The sequence below is a fragment of the Lithobates pipiens genome, unplaced genomic scaffold (genome assembly GCF_037356315.1).
Source record: "Lithobates pipiens isolate NorthernLeopardFrog02 unplaced genomic scaffold, aLitPip1_a1.2 Scaffold_23, whole genome shotgun sequence".
NCBI lineage: Eukaryota > Metazoa > Chordata > Amphibia > Anura > Ranidae > Lithobates > Lithobates pipiens.
In genome coordinates, this window is record NW_027507785.1 from 194545615 (window position 1) to 194562594 (window position 16980).

Sequence of the window (16980 nt, forward strand, 5' to 3'; positions counted from 1 at the left end):
TTTTGGAAAGCTAACACCTCAATGTATAATCTGTGAGGCATAATGAGTCTTTTGAATGGTTCATTTTTTTCCAAAAGTTTTTGGAAAATGTGGAAAAAAAATGAAAATGCATTTTTTTTTTTTACACAAAGTTGTCAATTTGTAAGATATTTCTAACACATAGCACGTATATAGCAAAAATGACAACCCAAAACACATTCTGCTACTGCTCCAGAGTATGGCAATACCACATGTGTAGGACTTTTACACAGTCTGGCCACATACAGAGGCCAAACATTGAAGTAGTACCTTCAGGCGTTCTAGGAGCATAAATGACACATCTCATTTCATTCCTACCCATCACACTTTTGAAGGTTCTGGAGCACCAGGACAGTGGAACTGCCCACAAAATGACCCCATTTTGGAAAGCAAACACCCCAAAGTATATTCTATGAGGCATGGGCTGCAAATAGGTACTCGGGGACCCTGATGGCCTGGGTGACAGGGATCCTGATGGCCTGGGTGACCCTGATGGCCTGGGTGACAGGGATCCTGATGGCCTGGGTGACAGGGATCCTGATGGCCTGGGTGACCCTGATGGCCTGGGTGACAGGGATCCTGATGGCCTGGGTGACCCTGATGGCCTGGTGACAGGGACCCTGGTACTCTGATGGCCTGGTGACAGGGACTCTGGTACTCTGATGGCCTGGTGACAGGGACCCTGGTACTCTGATGCCCCCCCCCCCCCCCCACACACACACACACACACACACGTAAACTGGCCCTTTGTTTGGAAACCCCTGGTCTAAATCTTAAAAAATAAAACTAACAATCAGTCACCCCATCTAAAAATTGGAAAATTGCAATTAGACATGTGCAATTTGTTTAGTTCAGATTTCATACAAATACGTTAATTCAGAAATATCAGAATTTCTCCAAATATTCATTTATTTGAAAAAAATCTGAAAGTTGAATCCGTAAATCCAAAAATTTGAATGAAAATTTGAAAATTCAAAAAACTGAAATAACTAAAAATAACCAATACTATTAAATTATAGGTATTGGAATTTGCTTTCAAATTTAGCTGTTAGTGAGCATAACAAATACGAATTTACGAATTATCCATAGTAACGAATGCCATATCTAAACGAATGGAATGTAACAAAATAATAATAATAAAAAACGTATTATTATTTTGTTCTGTTCCATTTGTTTCGATGCAGCATTCGTTATTTCAGATCATTTGTAACTTCAGATAAATCTGTATTCATTACATTCACCAAGCCAAATTTTAAAAGGAAATTCCAATACCTATATGATAATATATTATAATTTAATAATTATTATAATCAGAAAATTCAAAATAACTAATATTAGTCAGTTATTATTTAGAATTTTCCTTTCTTATTTCCAAATTCAGAATTTTTGAATTCCGGGGGAAAAAAAAAAAAACCCGAAAAACGAAACACATTTTTCAGGATTGCACAATGTCTAATTGCAATATAATAGATTTTTGTTTTTGTGTTTAATGCCGCTTGAAAAACAGGGTGGCACGTTCTGGTGGACAAAACTGCTCTTAGTACCTTCTAATCTGATCACATCTGGGCAGTAGAAATGGATGAGAGCAGCTATTGCACAACCATCAGTTGCATCCTTTAGGAGGTTCTCCATTAGAGGAATATATGGTAATTGCTTGTATAGAGACTGTTCCTTCCTGTATCTTGCCTGTAGAGGGAGAGAAAAGGAGAAATTTAACAAAACATCTGAAATAAGCTGGCAGAAAAATATATGTTGTTTACATAGACTGTCTGAACTTTCTAGACCACCACTTTCAAAACTAGATTAGTAAAATGTGTTTTTCGCATGCCACAGACTACCACAAAAAAAGGGGAACCTTAGATGTAAAAAGCATGCAGTAGTATCTTACAAATATTCAGGAAACATTGAAAAATGTAATATTTTTCCCCAGTAAGAAACCCAAGGCAACCAATTAAAAAGTTCCAAAATCCACAACAAAACTGAGGATTGTCAACAGGGCCTGTACTCTGTGATATCTGGTGTTCTCAATCCAGGCTTCACTAGTAATGTATTGAATTGAGCAGATTCTACCACTTGGAATTCTAACTTGGAATAACTGAGACTCCGTTTAATAGTTGGTGTTTAGAAAATGTTAAATACATTATCAGTACACAGGGCTCTCAAAAACATTAGATAACTGCTCAGCCTGACAAATTCAGTGTCTATGGGTACATTGCATCAGTAGCAGGCACTTCCAGCCGACTGTACTTAAAGCGATCTTCAGTCATTTTTTCAACTTTCCATTAGAGCTGCACAATTAATCGAGATAAGATCGTGATCTTGTTTCCCCCCCCCCCCCCCCCCTCTGCGATCTCCAGGCTGGATGACCCGTGATTTTCGGATATCACGTAACCAGCGTGGAACTCAAATGGCGGATATTGGAACCGATGTCAGCAACCAGAACTGACATCAGTCATCAGATAGCATGATGCGGCTCGCAGCTGGATGTCGATGATGCCTGGGTGGTACAGTGGACATATTCGGCGACCCATCGTAGTTTGCTATGGAAGGGACGTTCCTTCGCCGCAATCTTGCTATACCCCACACTTGTCCACAGTAAGGATACACTAAGAAAGGGGAAAGCGGACATGTTGTTACACCCACCAGAGTTTTGCATTTTACACGTATAACAGTAAAGTCAGTTTATATAGTGAAATACAGGACTTAGAACTCTGTATGACTACTTAGATCTTGAATTTTAAAAGCAGCGCCAACCCTGCTCATTCCACATGTTAGCTCATCTGAATGAAGTTTGCTGCTTTTAAAATTCAACACCTAAGCCGTCAGAGTTGCAAGTCCTGTATTTCACTATATAAACTAACTTTACTGTTATAAATACATGTAAAGATTCAAAAATCCGGTGGGTGTAACAACATTAGTGTATACTTACTGTGGACGAGTGTGGGGTGTAGTAAGATGGTGGTGAAGGAACATGACTTCCGTAGCAAACTGCGATGGGTTGCCGAATATGCCGTTACACTGGGAAACAAACACACACACAGCACTGCGTGAGTGTGCACAGATCTGATTTCCAACACGTGAGTGAGGTTCCTTCCTTCCGCCACTAACTGCTGTCCCATATATATATATATATTTTTTTTTATTATGAATATTACCCACCACAGTCTGTCTGAGTCAGCTTGCTAGTGCTATCGTACCCATATTATGAATATTACCACAGTAAAATTTTGAGAATCGCGATTTTCATTCTAAGCAAAAGAATCGCGATTCTCATTTTTCCCCAGAATAGTGCAGCTCTACTTTCCATCCATTAAATCTTCTGCCTGTGTTGTTTTAACTTTGGATAGTAAAACATTTTTTTTTCTGCCAGTAAATAACTTATACGGCCCACTTCCTGTTTCTTGTCTGGTCATTAGCCTATGCTTATGACATCATGCACAGCTCTCTCTCTCAGGCTTGTGAAAGTTTGCCAGGAAGGGAGGAGGGGCGAGTCATAAGAGGGCCAATGAGAGCTGGAGGTGTGCCTCTGTGTAAATCCAGGAAGTGAACAGGCAGTAGTTTCAGCTGCCCACAGTTAAAATGGTTGTAGCCAAACTGAGTAGAGGGAGATTTCTGCAGCATATTTGAAAAGTACAGAATCACAGTATTATATTATACCCGTACGTGCCTGCCTTCCAGCGGGTGGGGGGTCCGATCGGACCCCCTCCCGCTGGCTGCGGCGGTCCATTTCGCTTCAGGAGCGATCCGGGATGAGGGGATGGCCGTTGGTTTCTGGCCATCCCCTCTCGATCGCTCCTGGTGAATGAGAAGCTTCCCATGCCTGTGTAGTGTAAACACAGGCAGGGGGGAAGTAATGCCACTCTCCTTGGGGCGGTCTTTTTGACCGAACGGCGAGGAGAGAAGTCATCACAGTAAGTGCACCAACACTACACTGACATGTGGGTACACATAGGCACACTTAAACCCCCAGTCACCCCCTGATCACGCCCCGCCCCCTCCCAGTCACAGTGTCACCGGCGGGTGATATCAATTAGGTTTTAGGGTCAGATAGGGTATGCGTCGCCCCAGGCAGCGCAAGGTTAGTGCCAGTACCAATAACATCCACGCGCAAAGCATACACCTCCCGTAGTGGTATAGTATCTGAACAGAACAATATCTGATCTATACTAGCGTCCCCAGCAGTTTAGGGTTCCAAAAAAATGCATTAGCGGGATCAGCCCAGATACCTGCTAGCACCTGCATTTTGCCCCTCCGCCCAGCCCACCCAAGTGCAGTATCGATCGATCACTGTCACTTACCAAACACTAAACACATAACTGCAGCGTTTGCAGAGTCGGGCCTGATCCCTGCTATCGCTAACAGTTTTTTTTGGTAGCGTTTTATATTTAAATCCTGAAGGCGGTGCTTGGTTTTGGGGTCCCGTACGTGGCTAGGCTCCCAAAAAGTCCCCCATATGTGGTATCCCCGTACTCAGGAGAAGCAGAATGTATTTTGGGGTATAATTTCACATATGCCAATAGCATGTGTGAGCAATACATCATTTAGTGACAACTTTGTGCAAAAAAAAAAAAAGTTTGTAATATTCCCGCAAAATGGCAAAATATAAAATATTCCATGGACTCAACATGCCTCTCAGTAAATGGCTTGGGGTGTCTACTTCCCAAAATGGGGTAATTGGGGGGGGGGGGGGTTTGTGTTATTTTGGCATTTTATGGCCTTCGAAACTGTGATAGGTAGTGAGGAGTGAAATCAAAAATTTTCACCCTTAGAAATCCTGAAGGCGGTGATTGGTTTTCGGGGTGCCGTATGCAGCTAGACTCCCAAAAAGTCCCACATATGTGGTATCCCCGTACTCAGGAGAAGCAGCAGAATATATTTTGGGGTGCAAGTCCACATATACAGTGCCTTGCGAAAGTATTCGGCCCCCTTGAACTTTTCAACCTTTTGCCACATTTCAGGCTTCAAACATAAAGATATAAAATTTTTATTTTTGTGAAGAATCACCAACAAGTGGGACACAATTGTGAAGTGGAACAAAATCTATTGGATATTTTAAACTTTTTTAGCAAATAAACTGAAAAGTGCGTGCAAAATTATTCGGCCCCTTTACTTTCAGTGCAGCAAACTCACTCCAGAAGTTCAGCGAGGATCTCTGAATGATCCAATGTTGTCCTAAATGACTGATGGTGATAAATATAATCCACCTGTGTGTAATCAAGTCTCTGTATAAATGCACTTGCTCTGTGATAGTCTCAGGGTTCTGTTGAAAGCCCAGAGAGCATCATGAAGACCAAGGAACGCACCAGGCAGGTCCGTAATACTGTTGGAGAAGTTTAAAGCCGGATTTGGATACAAAAAGATTTCCCAAGCTTTAAACATCCCAAGGAGCACTGTGCAAGCGATCATTTTGAAATGGAAGGAGTATCAGACCACTGCAAATCTACCAAGACCTGGCCGTCCCTCTAAACTTTCAGCTCAGACAAGGAGAAGACTGATCAGAGATGCAGCCAAGAGGCCCATGATCACTCTGGATGAACTGCAGAGAACTACAGCTGAGGTGGGAGAGTCTGTCCATAGGACAACAATCAGTCGTACACTGCACAAATCTGGCCTTTATGGAAGAGTGGCAAGAAGAAAGCCATTTCTCAAAGATATCCATAAAAAGTCTCGTCTAAAGTTTGCCACAAGCCACCTGGGAGACACACCAAACATGTGGAAGAAGGTGCTCTGGTCAGATGAAACCAAAATCAAACTTTTTGCCCACAATGCAAAACGATATGTTTGGCGTAAAAGCAACACAGCTCATCACCCTCAACACACACTGTCAAACATGGTGGTGGCAGCATCATGGTTTGGGCCTGCTTTTCTTCAGCAGGGACAGGGAAGATGGTTAAAATTGAGGGGAAGATGGATGCAGCCAAATACAGGACCATTCTGGATGAAAACCTGTTGGAGTCTGCAAAAGACCTGAAACTGGGACGGAGATTTATCTTCCAACAAGACAATGATCCCAAACATACAGCAAAATCTACAAAGGAATGGTTCACAAATAAACGTATCCAGGTGTTAGAATGGCCAAGTCAAAGTCCAGACCTGAATTCAATCGAGAATCTGTGGAAAGAGCTGAAAACTGCTGTTCACAAACGCTTTCCATCCAACCTCATTGAGCTCGAGCTGTTTTGCAAGGAAGAACGGCCAAGAATTTTAGTCTCTCGATGTGCAAAACTGATAGAGACATACCCCAAGCGACTTGCAGCTGTAATCGCAGCAAAAGGTGGCTCTACAAAGTATTAACGCAAGGGGGGCGAATAAATTTGCACGCCCCACTTTTCATTTTTTTATTAGTTAAAAAAGTTTCAAAAATCCAATAGATTTCGTTCCACTTCACAATTGTGTCCCACTTGTTAGTGATTCTTCACAAAAAATAAAAATTTTATATCTTTATGTTTGAAGCCTGAAATGTGGCAAAAGGTTGAAAAGTTCAAGGGGGCAGAATACTTTCGCAAGGCACTAACTATGGCATGTGTGAGCAATATATCATGTAGTGACAACTTTTTGTAAACTTTTTTTTTTTTGGTCATTATTCAATGACTTGGGACAAAAAAAAAAATATTCAATGGGCTCAACATGCCCCTCAGCAATTTCCTCGGGGTGTCTACTTTCCAAAATGGGGTCATTTGGGGGGGGGGGGGGTTTGTACTGCTCTGCCATTTTAGTACCTCAAGAAATGAGATAGGCAATCATAAATTAAAAGCTGTGTAAATTCCAAAAAATTTACTCTAGTTTGTAGACGCTATAAGTTTTGCGCAAACCAATAAATATACACTTATTGACATTTTTTTTTTTTACTAAAGACATGTGGCTGAATACATTTTGGCCTAAATGTAGGACTAAAATTGAGGTTATTGATTTTTTTATAACAAAGTAGAAAATATCTTTTTTTTTCCAAATTTTCAGTCTTTTGCCAGTTATATCGTAAAAAATTTAAATCGCAGAGGCAATCAAATATCATCAAAAGAAAGCTCTATTTGTGGGAAGAAAAGGACGCAAATTTTGTTTGGGTAGGACATTGCATGACTGAGCAATTACCAGTTAAAGCAGTGCAGTGCCAAATTGTAAAAAGACCTCTAGTCCTTAGGTTGACAATTGGTCCGGGGCTTAAGTGGTTAAATAGTTTGTTTTGACAAAGCTGTCCAAATGAACCATTTCCTTCACCAATTGATGCAACAGCTGTCAGCACTGTATGAAATTTATGTGGCCTCAGCTACATACAGTATACAGCGCTGCGTTTCGGCAATTGGATTTCCCATCCTACTCCTGAAACAAAATCGTGTTGGCTGATTGCTGCTCAGCAATAAGCAGAAAGTTTTGTATTTAATGAATACAAGCTTTCATCTGACTGGCTGAGGCAGCAGACAGGCATGCATGATCTCAAACTCTGCCAATCATAGGCAGCTTGCGTGCCAATAAAACAGACAGGCAACACACGTGTTTAGAAGGGGTAAGTAATGACAGTCCCTCCTTTTCACATGACAGGATTTTGTTACAGCAGTTCTAGAGTCAAAAGGTTTTTTACTTTAATGAATTATATGCATTAAGGTAAAAAAAAATGTTTTAAAAATTTCACTACCTGCTCCTTTCCCCTGTCCCTAAACACCTACACAAGTCCTCTCTCAATTAAGTCAGGTTGTAGTATCCTTTAGTCCCCATCTGCAGTACTGCTGCTCTCTTCCTGATCCCGCAGGAGACGTCAATGGATGCACACCGCCCAGCTCAGGAGCATGCCTGTACAGGTGCTCCTTTGGTACACTGCTTACTGAGGGGTAATCGCAGGGAAGAGAGGAGCAAAAAGTGCAGGCAGGGGACTCTAGAAAGAGCAAGTGAGGGAAGTAAGGAAGTGAGTGCAATATCGCCACACAGCGCAGGTAAGTACAACATATTTTTTATTGTAGCTAAAAAAATAAAATAAAATAGAGCTATAGATAGAGCTATATACATACATACATACATACATACATTATATATATATATATATATATATATATATATATATATATATATATATATATATATATATATATATATATATATACACACTATATATATATATATATATATATATATACACACACACACATATATATACACACACACACACAATATACATATATATATATATATACACATATACACACACACACACACACACACACACACACACACACACACACACACACACACACACACACATATATATATATATATATATATATATATATATATATATATATATATCTCCTTTAATATTTCTTAACACCATTCTGTTTTTAAAAACGATAGAGCCTAGGTTCAGACTAGTGAGATGCGGGAACCAGCGCCGGTTCCAGCATCACTCCTCTCCCACAGGCGGTTCACACGGCCTTCTGCGAACTACATTGTTAATGACACCCCCAGATTGGTTCACAGATCGCAGTGCGAAATGCGACCTTGCACAAAAATCCAATTCTGTGCAAAGAAGAACACCCATGCGATCCGATTTCAGTGTGGCGAAAAAAGTGCCCGCACTTTTTTTCTTGCGAATTTAATGCGAGTTCAGCCATACAACTGTATGCTAGTGTGAACCTGGGCTTACGGTAAAAAAACACCTGCCATTAATTAGTAAATTTGTGCCAATAATTATGCATCTCTTGCACAAAATTGCTCCCTTGATGGTATTTTAAATAAAAATATCAGGATTAGATGCTGTACTTAGCAAAGAGACAACAAGAAAATATTTCTCTCTTTGGTTTTTCATGGGCATTAAGACATTTGCCTTATCAAGTCTCTCTCACCATCAACATACTCCTGGTTTGTATCCAGCTTGGCATTTTCTATTTATTTTTATGGACTGAAGCTCTTCTAGACTGTCACTACCGATGTACTATTCGTTAACGTGCATTCTTTTCAAACACTGGTTGCCGCTGACTGGCTGGCTGCCTTTTTGCAGATGGACCACTTCAGGGCTTACATTGGATGCGCCTGTACATGAAAACCACAGACACATTTTCATTCATGACACGTTTCAGAGAACTAGTATGACAGCACACACCTTTCCACTCCAGTCCCTTACATACACAATGCATGGGTCAGCTGTCTGCAGGCTTGGAAATCCTTCTTCTACCTCACTGACAAAGGATTTACAAGTGAAATCAATTGGATAACACAGCTTTCACCCGATTTCACCTGGTCATTCTATTTCCAGAAAAGAACATGCATCCTTAATGCCATGTACAATGAGGGTAAGTTTAGCCCACACCTTCTGTAAGAACATGACCCAAGCCAGACATACAGCAAGTCTAAATTTAATTTCTCAGAAATCCTAAGATTCAAGGCCGACTCGGGTACATCTGTGAACTGCCAATCCTACTGCCTATAGACAGGACACCATTTTATACACATCTGCCAAAGTTAGGAAACTGTGACCATGTCATCTGAACTTTAACACAAGGTTGTATGCTACTGCATTTGTGCTCTGCAGTCTAACAGCATTATAGTAGCTAGGGAGCACCTCAATTCCTGATCAATGGACTGACCTAAACAATAGGCCATAAAAAAATGTGTTTATGTGCAACTGTCTGCATAAGTCCAATATATTTCAAGTCTGGGTTCGGAAACAATGCATTTAATTTATGAGGATATATATACACCAGTATAAAGAGGTGTGTGTGTATATATATATATATATATATATATATATATATATATATATATATATATATATATATACACACACACATACACACACACACAGTATTGGGCCTGCCTTTACACACACAAACTTTAATGGCATCCCAGTCTTAGCCCGTAGGATTCAATATTGACACCTTGATATACTGACAGTCTACCTAATTTCCTGAGAACTTAAAAAATGCCTGCACAATACAAATACCACCTTAACCACTTGCTGACCAGGCCATAGCCATCTACAGTGCAGTCAGCTAGTTCTGGGAGAGTGTCCAAAGATGTCCTCCCAAACTCGCGCTTCCCGCACGCCCCCTGGTGTGCGCACCTAGAAGCATCCACGATCGCCAGGTTCTCTTGACCAGGCGCATCACGGATCAGGGTAAAGGGCCAATGACAGCAGCCCTTTACCATGCGATCGCTCCAATGATGGAGAGATCTTTTGTCAACAAACCGGCACATGTCCAGTTGAGCTCTCTCCCCTCTCCTCACACTAATCGGTACAGAGTTTAAGGAGAGGAGGGAGCCGATGCAGCAGCGCTGTGGGGTGGGTCTGAAGTGCCCACAGTGCTGATCTGTGCCAATTCATGCCTCATCCGTGCCCAATATGTACCTCATACGTGCCCATTTGTGCCCACCCATGCCACATCAGTGCTCACCCGTGCCTTCTAGATTATATGTTGGAGTATTTTCTTTCCAATATAGGGTCATTTTGTGGGCGTTTCCATTGTCCTGGTGCTTCGCGGCCTTCAAAAGGTTCAAAATGTGTCATATATGTCCCTAGAACACCTGACTATGCCCCCTGCATTTTGGGCCTCTGCATGTGGCCTGGCTGTCAAAAAGTCTCACACATGTGGTATTGCCATACTCAGGAGGAGTATCAGAATGTGTTTTGGGGTGTAGTTGCAAGAATGCATATATCATGTGAGAGAAATAACCTGTTAATATGACAATTTTATGGAAGAATCAAAAAAGAAAGAATTTGAATTTTGCAAACAATTGCAAAAATTACAACTTCAAAAAACTCACCATGTCTCTTACTAAATACCTTGGAATGTCTACTTTCCAAAAGGGGTCATCTGGGGGGGTATTTGTACTTTCTTTGTTGGCTTGTTAGTGTCTCAAGCAATGAGAAAGGCCGTCAGTGATCAATTTTCAGTGACTGGCACCATAGCTTGTAGACTAACTTTTACACAGACCAAATAATATGCACGGATTTTGGTTATATTTACCAAAGATATGTAAGCAGTATACATTTTTCCCAAAATTTATGAAGAAAAATTACTAAAAGTTGCTAAATTTTATAACAAAAGAAAAAAAAATGTTAAACTAAATGTTGTCTTTTTTCATTTATAGCGCAAAAAAACAGGTGGTGATTAAATACCACCAAAAGAAAGCTCTATTTGTGTGAAAAAAAAGGACAAAAATTTCATATGGGTACAGTGTTGCTTGACTGAGTAATTGTCATTCAAAATGTGAGAGCACTGAAAGCTGAAAATTGGCCTGGTTAGGAAGGGGGTATAAGTGCCCAGTGGGGGGGGGGGGGGGTCAAGTGGTTAATCACCATGTTAAAATGCATAGATATGAACTGTTGGGGAATGGCATACATGTAAAAAGAGACAGATATTCAGCCTTAACTTTATTACCAACTCTAACATACCCCAGTAAGGAGGAAGCTGCAGCTTCCAGCTTGACCATAATCTGGGACAGGCATGGCATGCACTACATGAAAATTAGATGAACATCTAAGGCATATAGGACGATGGTCTGCTGTAAAATGGGGTGAATGGTGAGGACAAAAGAGCACGATATGGTAGACAAGCCACTATAAAAACATCCACTACACATTAGAAGCTGAGCGGCACTTACAGGGACCAGTTTCCAAAACCATTTGGAAGAAGACTTCATAGGGAGCAGTGGGAATTACAGAGAAAGCAAGGCAAGGAAAAAGCAAACAGAGAAAGAATGAATTAGATTTAGCTACATGAAGCAGCCTGAGCCTGAAATGTCAACAATCTGTATCACATGTAGTAATTATGCAAAAACTTAAAAAGTCTATCTCTAGATAAAGCCTGTTTTTTGTTTTTGGCTAAAGTGGGTAAGGGTCAGACCCTCTGTCAAACTCAAGTTTTTACTGCTGTCTGTGTTCCCTTTGCAGAGGTTCGCTCCCCCTCTATTTGCACTGGTGACCTTGGTCACTGAGAAAGAGTGGGGGGAAACCAAAATTTTAGAGTTGTCCCTGGATCAAGAGGTAAAAGGAAATCTTTCAGTACAGGGACCTGTTCCTGGGACGTGTCTAACGGGGCAGTATCCCTCATTTTGGGAGATTTCCTCTAACATCCCGTTGTGTCACTAGGACAAGAAGTGAAAGGAAATTCCTCAAAAAGGTACAGACACAGAAAAAAAAAAATACCCTGGCAGATGTGTTAACGCTTTCCTACTCTAAATTAAAAACGGTTTTGGCTAAACACTTCATAACTAACCTTCATAAAGCGGAACGTCAAACAGAAATTAAAGTATGCATATATTTATTTCTTTCATTACCCACTCAGATTCAAGAGTTTTCTCCTTAAAGCTCTCAGCACATCCTGTAAAGAATCTGGAAACTCTTAGCATGGCAATATGCTATGAGTGGTTCTCGATTTTGGTTTAATGTTGTCTATTAATCAACCACCATTAGGGTACAGTCCCAAAAACGCTGTGCACCAAAGCTCCAATGATATGTTTCATCACACAAAATTCTACAGTCCATTGCAGAGAAAAATAAATATGTAGGCAGGTTCGAATTCCTGGAGGACAGCACACAATCAACATGGCCTCAGATTCTCACAGGAGAGCAGAGGAATGCAGATAGGCTGTGCAAGCTAATGAGGTTTGTGTGTGTCCTCAAGGTGTACTGAATAAAGAATGGATGTCTTTAAGGTCTGGTTTAACAATCAACTATCCAGCACTCAACTGAGGGCTGAAACTAAGGAGGTTGATTTACTAAAACTGGACAGTACAGTATTACTTAATATTACTTAATAGTAATATTTGGTGCAGCTGTGCATAGACACCAATCAGCTTCCAGGTTTATTTGTCGAAGCTTAATTGAACAAGCTGAAGTTAGCAGCTGATTGGCTACCATGCACTACTGCACCAGATTTTGCACTCTCCACTTTTAGTAAATCAACCCATATGTTTCATTATATACCCAGTTACCAGTAACTGAAATATCCAGTGTTCAATTTCTTTTGTTTAGCATATATAAGGCTGGGTTCATATCTATGCGTTCTATTTGTAGAACATTTTAATGTGCTCATTGATGCAAAGTAACATATGTCACTGTGAGCTTGCATGAATATTCTTGCACTTTCTTTTGATTTCAGTGGGCTACGCAAGCTGTATCAACATACATAACACACAGGTGTGAAGCCAGCCTACATGAGACCTTGTGATCTCCGGTGGGAAGATTTTAAACCCATTATTCACTACTAAGGATGAGCTCAGGCGTGTTCCCAGTCCATATTTCCGCACCCACTAGGAAGCTGACACTGCAGCGCTAATCACAGGTAGTGAGCCATTTCCCGAGCTGTGCAGCCGTGGAGCGGGAAATGTCTCCCTGCCTGCGATTAGCGCTGCACAGTGTCAGCCTCCTGTCGAGCATGGGCACGTGGACTTGCAAACACACCTGAGCTCATCTTTATTCACTACCACTATATACAGAAACACAAAGCCAAAAAATGCAAAACAAAAAGCAATTAAGTTGTTGGGAGGAGATTCCGATAAACAGTGTGTTCAAAACTCAACCAGGTCTGTTTATTTGTAATACACTTTAAAAATTCAGAATCCCAGCATACCTTCTGTGTAGTGTTTAGGTCAAGATCCTGCTGCTCTTTTATTCGTTGCTCTTGCTCCAGAATTCCTTTCAGGTGTCCATTTACCTACAATAGACAGAAAAGATTTAACACTCCCATTATAGTAGGTGTTATGGTATACTCGCATACAAAATCTCAATCAAGGTATAGCGTAACGTGCAAATACATCCTTGGCAACTAATGAGAATTTTTTTCTACATTAAACATCATCTCTGATTTCAGACCTGCGAGGGCTTCAGCCAGGCAGATATCTTACAGGGAACAAAGGGTCCAAGATCTGCTATTAAATAAGGACCTGATGTAGAGTCCGCCATAGCAGAGGAAAGAGCGGAGTGCACATTCAAACAGTGTACAACCATTAAGGGTGGGCTCAGGCGTGTTTGCAACTCCACGTGCCCGCACCCGCCAGGAAGCCGACACTGCGCAAAGCTAATCACAGGTACGGAACATGCTTGAGCCCATCCTTAAAGACCATCTGTTAGCTCTCTTGAGCTCACACATGGGCTAATAATTTTAAACAATGCTCAAAACTGGGAGCAGGATTTGAAATTATTGAACCATTAATGACAGTGGCCACATATGGGTTTGGGGGTTGGGTTTTATGGGTTCGACGCCTCTGCATTGAGAACCAAGTGATCGGACATCGCCGTTGGCTCAGTTCTCAAAGCTCCCCAAGGGGAGAGCTGCTGACTGTCAATCAGCAGCTCTCCGCTCCTCCATGCTCACTGGAGCGCTGAGGTGTGGAGGGGCAGGGATCTGCCATTTCAGCCGCTCAGTGGCTCACCGAGAGGCTAAGACGGGCATCAGTCCAGGCACATTGCAGATCCAGGCTTCCATTTTTGGGATGATGTGGTGCCTGGACTGATTCCTTTGACATCAGCAGAGAGCGGACTTCAGTCCACTCTCTGCTGAAAGAGTCACAGGATTGCAAAATGAATTGCACTCCTGTGACTCGTAGGAGAATTCCAACCAAATGAGCTTAGGCTGGACTTCTCCTTTAAGCTTCAGTTAATTTAAGCTTATGTACAATATACTAAAGGAACTTGGGAAGGAAAATGACATACAATACAGCATGAGTTTTAATTAAGTGTACCCCCACAGGTTTCCTACCTTATTAATCCAGTACATGACAGCATCTTCAATGTCATAAGGCAGGTCAGCAGTCTGAAAGAAGGGGGAATATTTGTGGACACATGCAATGACCTTTTCAATGCTGACCATCTCCACTGTGTACGCCATCATCAAAGTGTCAAGCATTGCCAGATGAGCACTCTGCAAAAAATCAACAGATAAAAGTATTACTAACTAACCATAAAGACAGTAGTATGCAACTCAATATTCATGACATTCTGAGAGTAATAGTTCAGAGCTTATATATTTTAACAATTTTACCAATAATGTTAGATTGGCTGCACATCACCAACTATTCAGCTTTAGGGTTGAAGAGATATTTCCCTTATTAAATACCACCCAGTAAGCAGTCAGAGAGACCCTTACATTTACTTTATTATTTATGCGGCCAAAAGAGACTGGAAATCAATTCACAGAACATCACTATAATTAGACTGGCGACAAAATACTGAGCTTCATCTTTAACCAGTTTCTGGAAATGGCAAAAACAGAAGTCAGATTCTTATCAAAGCAGATACAATGTGACCTTGCAATGTAAAATAATATTGTTAAATTATTTTGGGTCCATTCACACTTGTGGCCTGTGGCAATGCGCACCGTAACACACGTTCTCACAACGTATGGCAAAAACTGCTCTGTGGGGTGCATTGCGGAGCTGATATATTGTGAATGGCGGCCCAACTAATTGACGAGTACAGAGCAATGCATTACTGTATGCTGTGGTGTACTGCCTTGTTACAAAAGGGTTGTGCACTTATGTCAGCCATAATGAATAGGCTGCCTTAAAGCAAGGTATAGGAAAATGTACATTACCGTACTGAACTAATCTCATAAATATGAATAGGCCCTAAATGTCTTCAGAGTTTTCACTAGGCTGAGCTATTGTAAATCTTCATGTGTCTGGACAAGATGATTAAAGCATAATCTCACTAATACTTTTGTTAGGGTTTTAAGTACATGTCAAAGCAGTACATAGGACAATCTTTCTCTCACCTCCCAGTAATCTGCCTGGTTGTCCTGACACTGCTCTAGAAACAACCATATTTAAGAAGAAAACTAAACGAGTAAGTGGCCTTAAACCTAACATTCAAGTTGCACAAAAATGAGGAAATAAGCATGTATTAAGCATTAAGAGATGTATTGCATTAATTTTAATATGGCCAAATACTTTAAAATACAACGTTTAAAATTTTTCAGATTTGATCAAAGTATAATGAAAAAAACAAAAAATAAATAACTTTCAGCCAAAAGTTGTGTTAAAGTTATGACTGCGTTTTTAGTTTAATTTAATTGCAAAGCTGCAAATTTTAGTAGTTTTCTGTCCAACACAATTAGAGGCTCAGGCAGACTAGAAAACATTAATTATAGTTATTATAGGGTCTTGCTGCACAGAATAAGTATAACTCCAGACAATTAAACAATGGTAATATGTCTGAGAGATTCATGCATTTATCAGGAGCTGTGAAAACACAGACATATAAATTACAAATTACCTTGTCTGAAATATAGATTCTCCACAACATGCATAAAAAGATAAAACATTATGGGGTTGATTTACTATAAAAAGTAGAGGCTGTTCACTTAGAAGGTGAACAATCATTTTGTAAAGTGTAGGTTCACAGTTAACAGTTTATTAAATAAAGAGAAATTGTGTTCACTTCCACTTATGTGCAAGGGAAAACATGATTTGCTTACACTTGACTGGACAACTGAAGTAGCCTTTCATTTTGCAATGTAAAGTATTTATACTTCTAGTAAACCAAAAAGGTAGAATGAAGGAAGGTGAAGAAAACACCATCAACAAAGGAAAAGAGTCAATTTAAAATATTAGTTAAAGAGGCTGTAAAGACTAGATTTAAAAAAAATAACATGCACGTTATACTTTTTTTTAGTTTAACGTAAAGTTTAGTCAAAACGTAAAAGAAAAAAATACAGTAACAGAAAATTCACGAACAATAATGGCAGGCACAGAGATTGGCAATGAGAAATTACAACAAAATCTATAGGTCACATTTACATGTCAACAGAACCACAGTATTAGAAAGGGGAATATACCAGTATACAAACATAGCCTACAGTCTAAACCAGGGGTTCTGAAGAGCGAGGCCCTCTTAAAGTGGCTGTATAGTCAAAATTTGAACTTTTACCTACAGGTAAGCCTATAATAAGGCTTACCTGTAGGTAAAAAAAAAAAATCTCCTAAACCTGTATGGTTTAGGAGATATTCCCCTCGCAATGAGCCGCTGACTGCAGC

General features: G+C 40.4%; 1 protein-coding gene across 3 annotated transcripts in view; it reads right to left on the reverse strand.

The window, feature by feature from the left end:
- CAMSAP2 (calmodulin regulated spectrin associated protein family member 2) overlaps positions 1–16980 on the reverse strand; it is a 180667-nt gene that overhangs the window by 82939 nt on the left and 80748 nt on the right. For 2 of the 3 annotated variants that reach the window (XR_013262371.1, XM_077452723.1), the window contains exons 3-6: positions 14706–14867; positions 13578–13661; positions 11608–11640; positions 1563–1704 (exon numbers count right to left, since the gene is read on the reverse strand). Coding sequence is in view for 2 of the 3 variants with exons in the window: in XM_077452723.1 (XP_077308849.1) it covers positions 1563–1704; positions 11608–11640; positions 13578–13661; positions 14706–14867 (421 nt within the window). In the remaining variant the exon portion in view is untranslated. The remainder of the gene's footprint in view (positions 1–1562; positions 1705–11607; positions 11641–13577; positions 13662–14705; positions 14868–16980) is intronic. The other variant, XM_077452724.1, reaches the window with a different exon arrangement.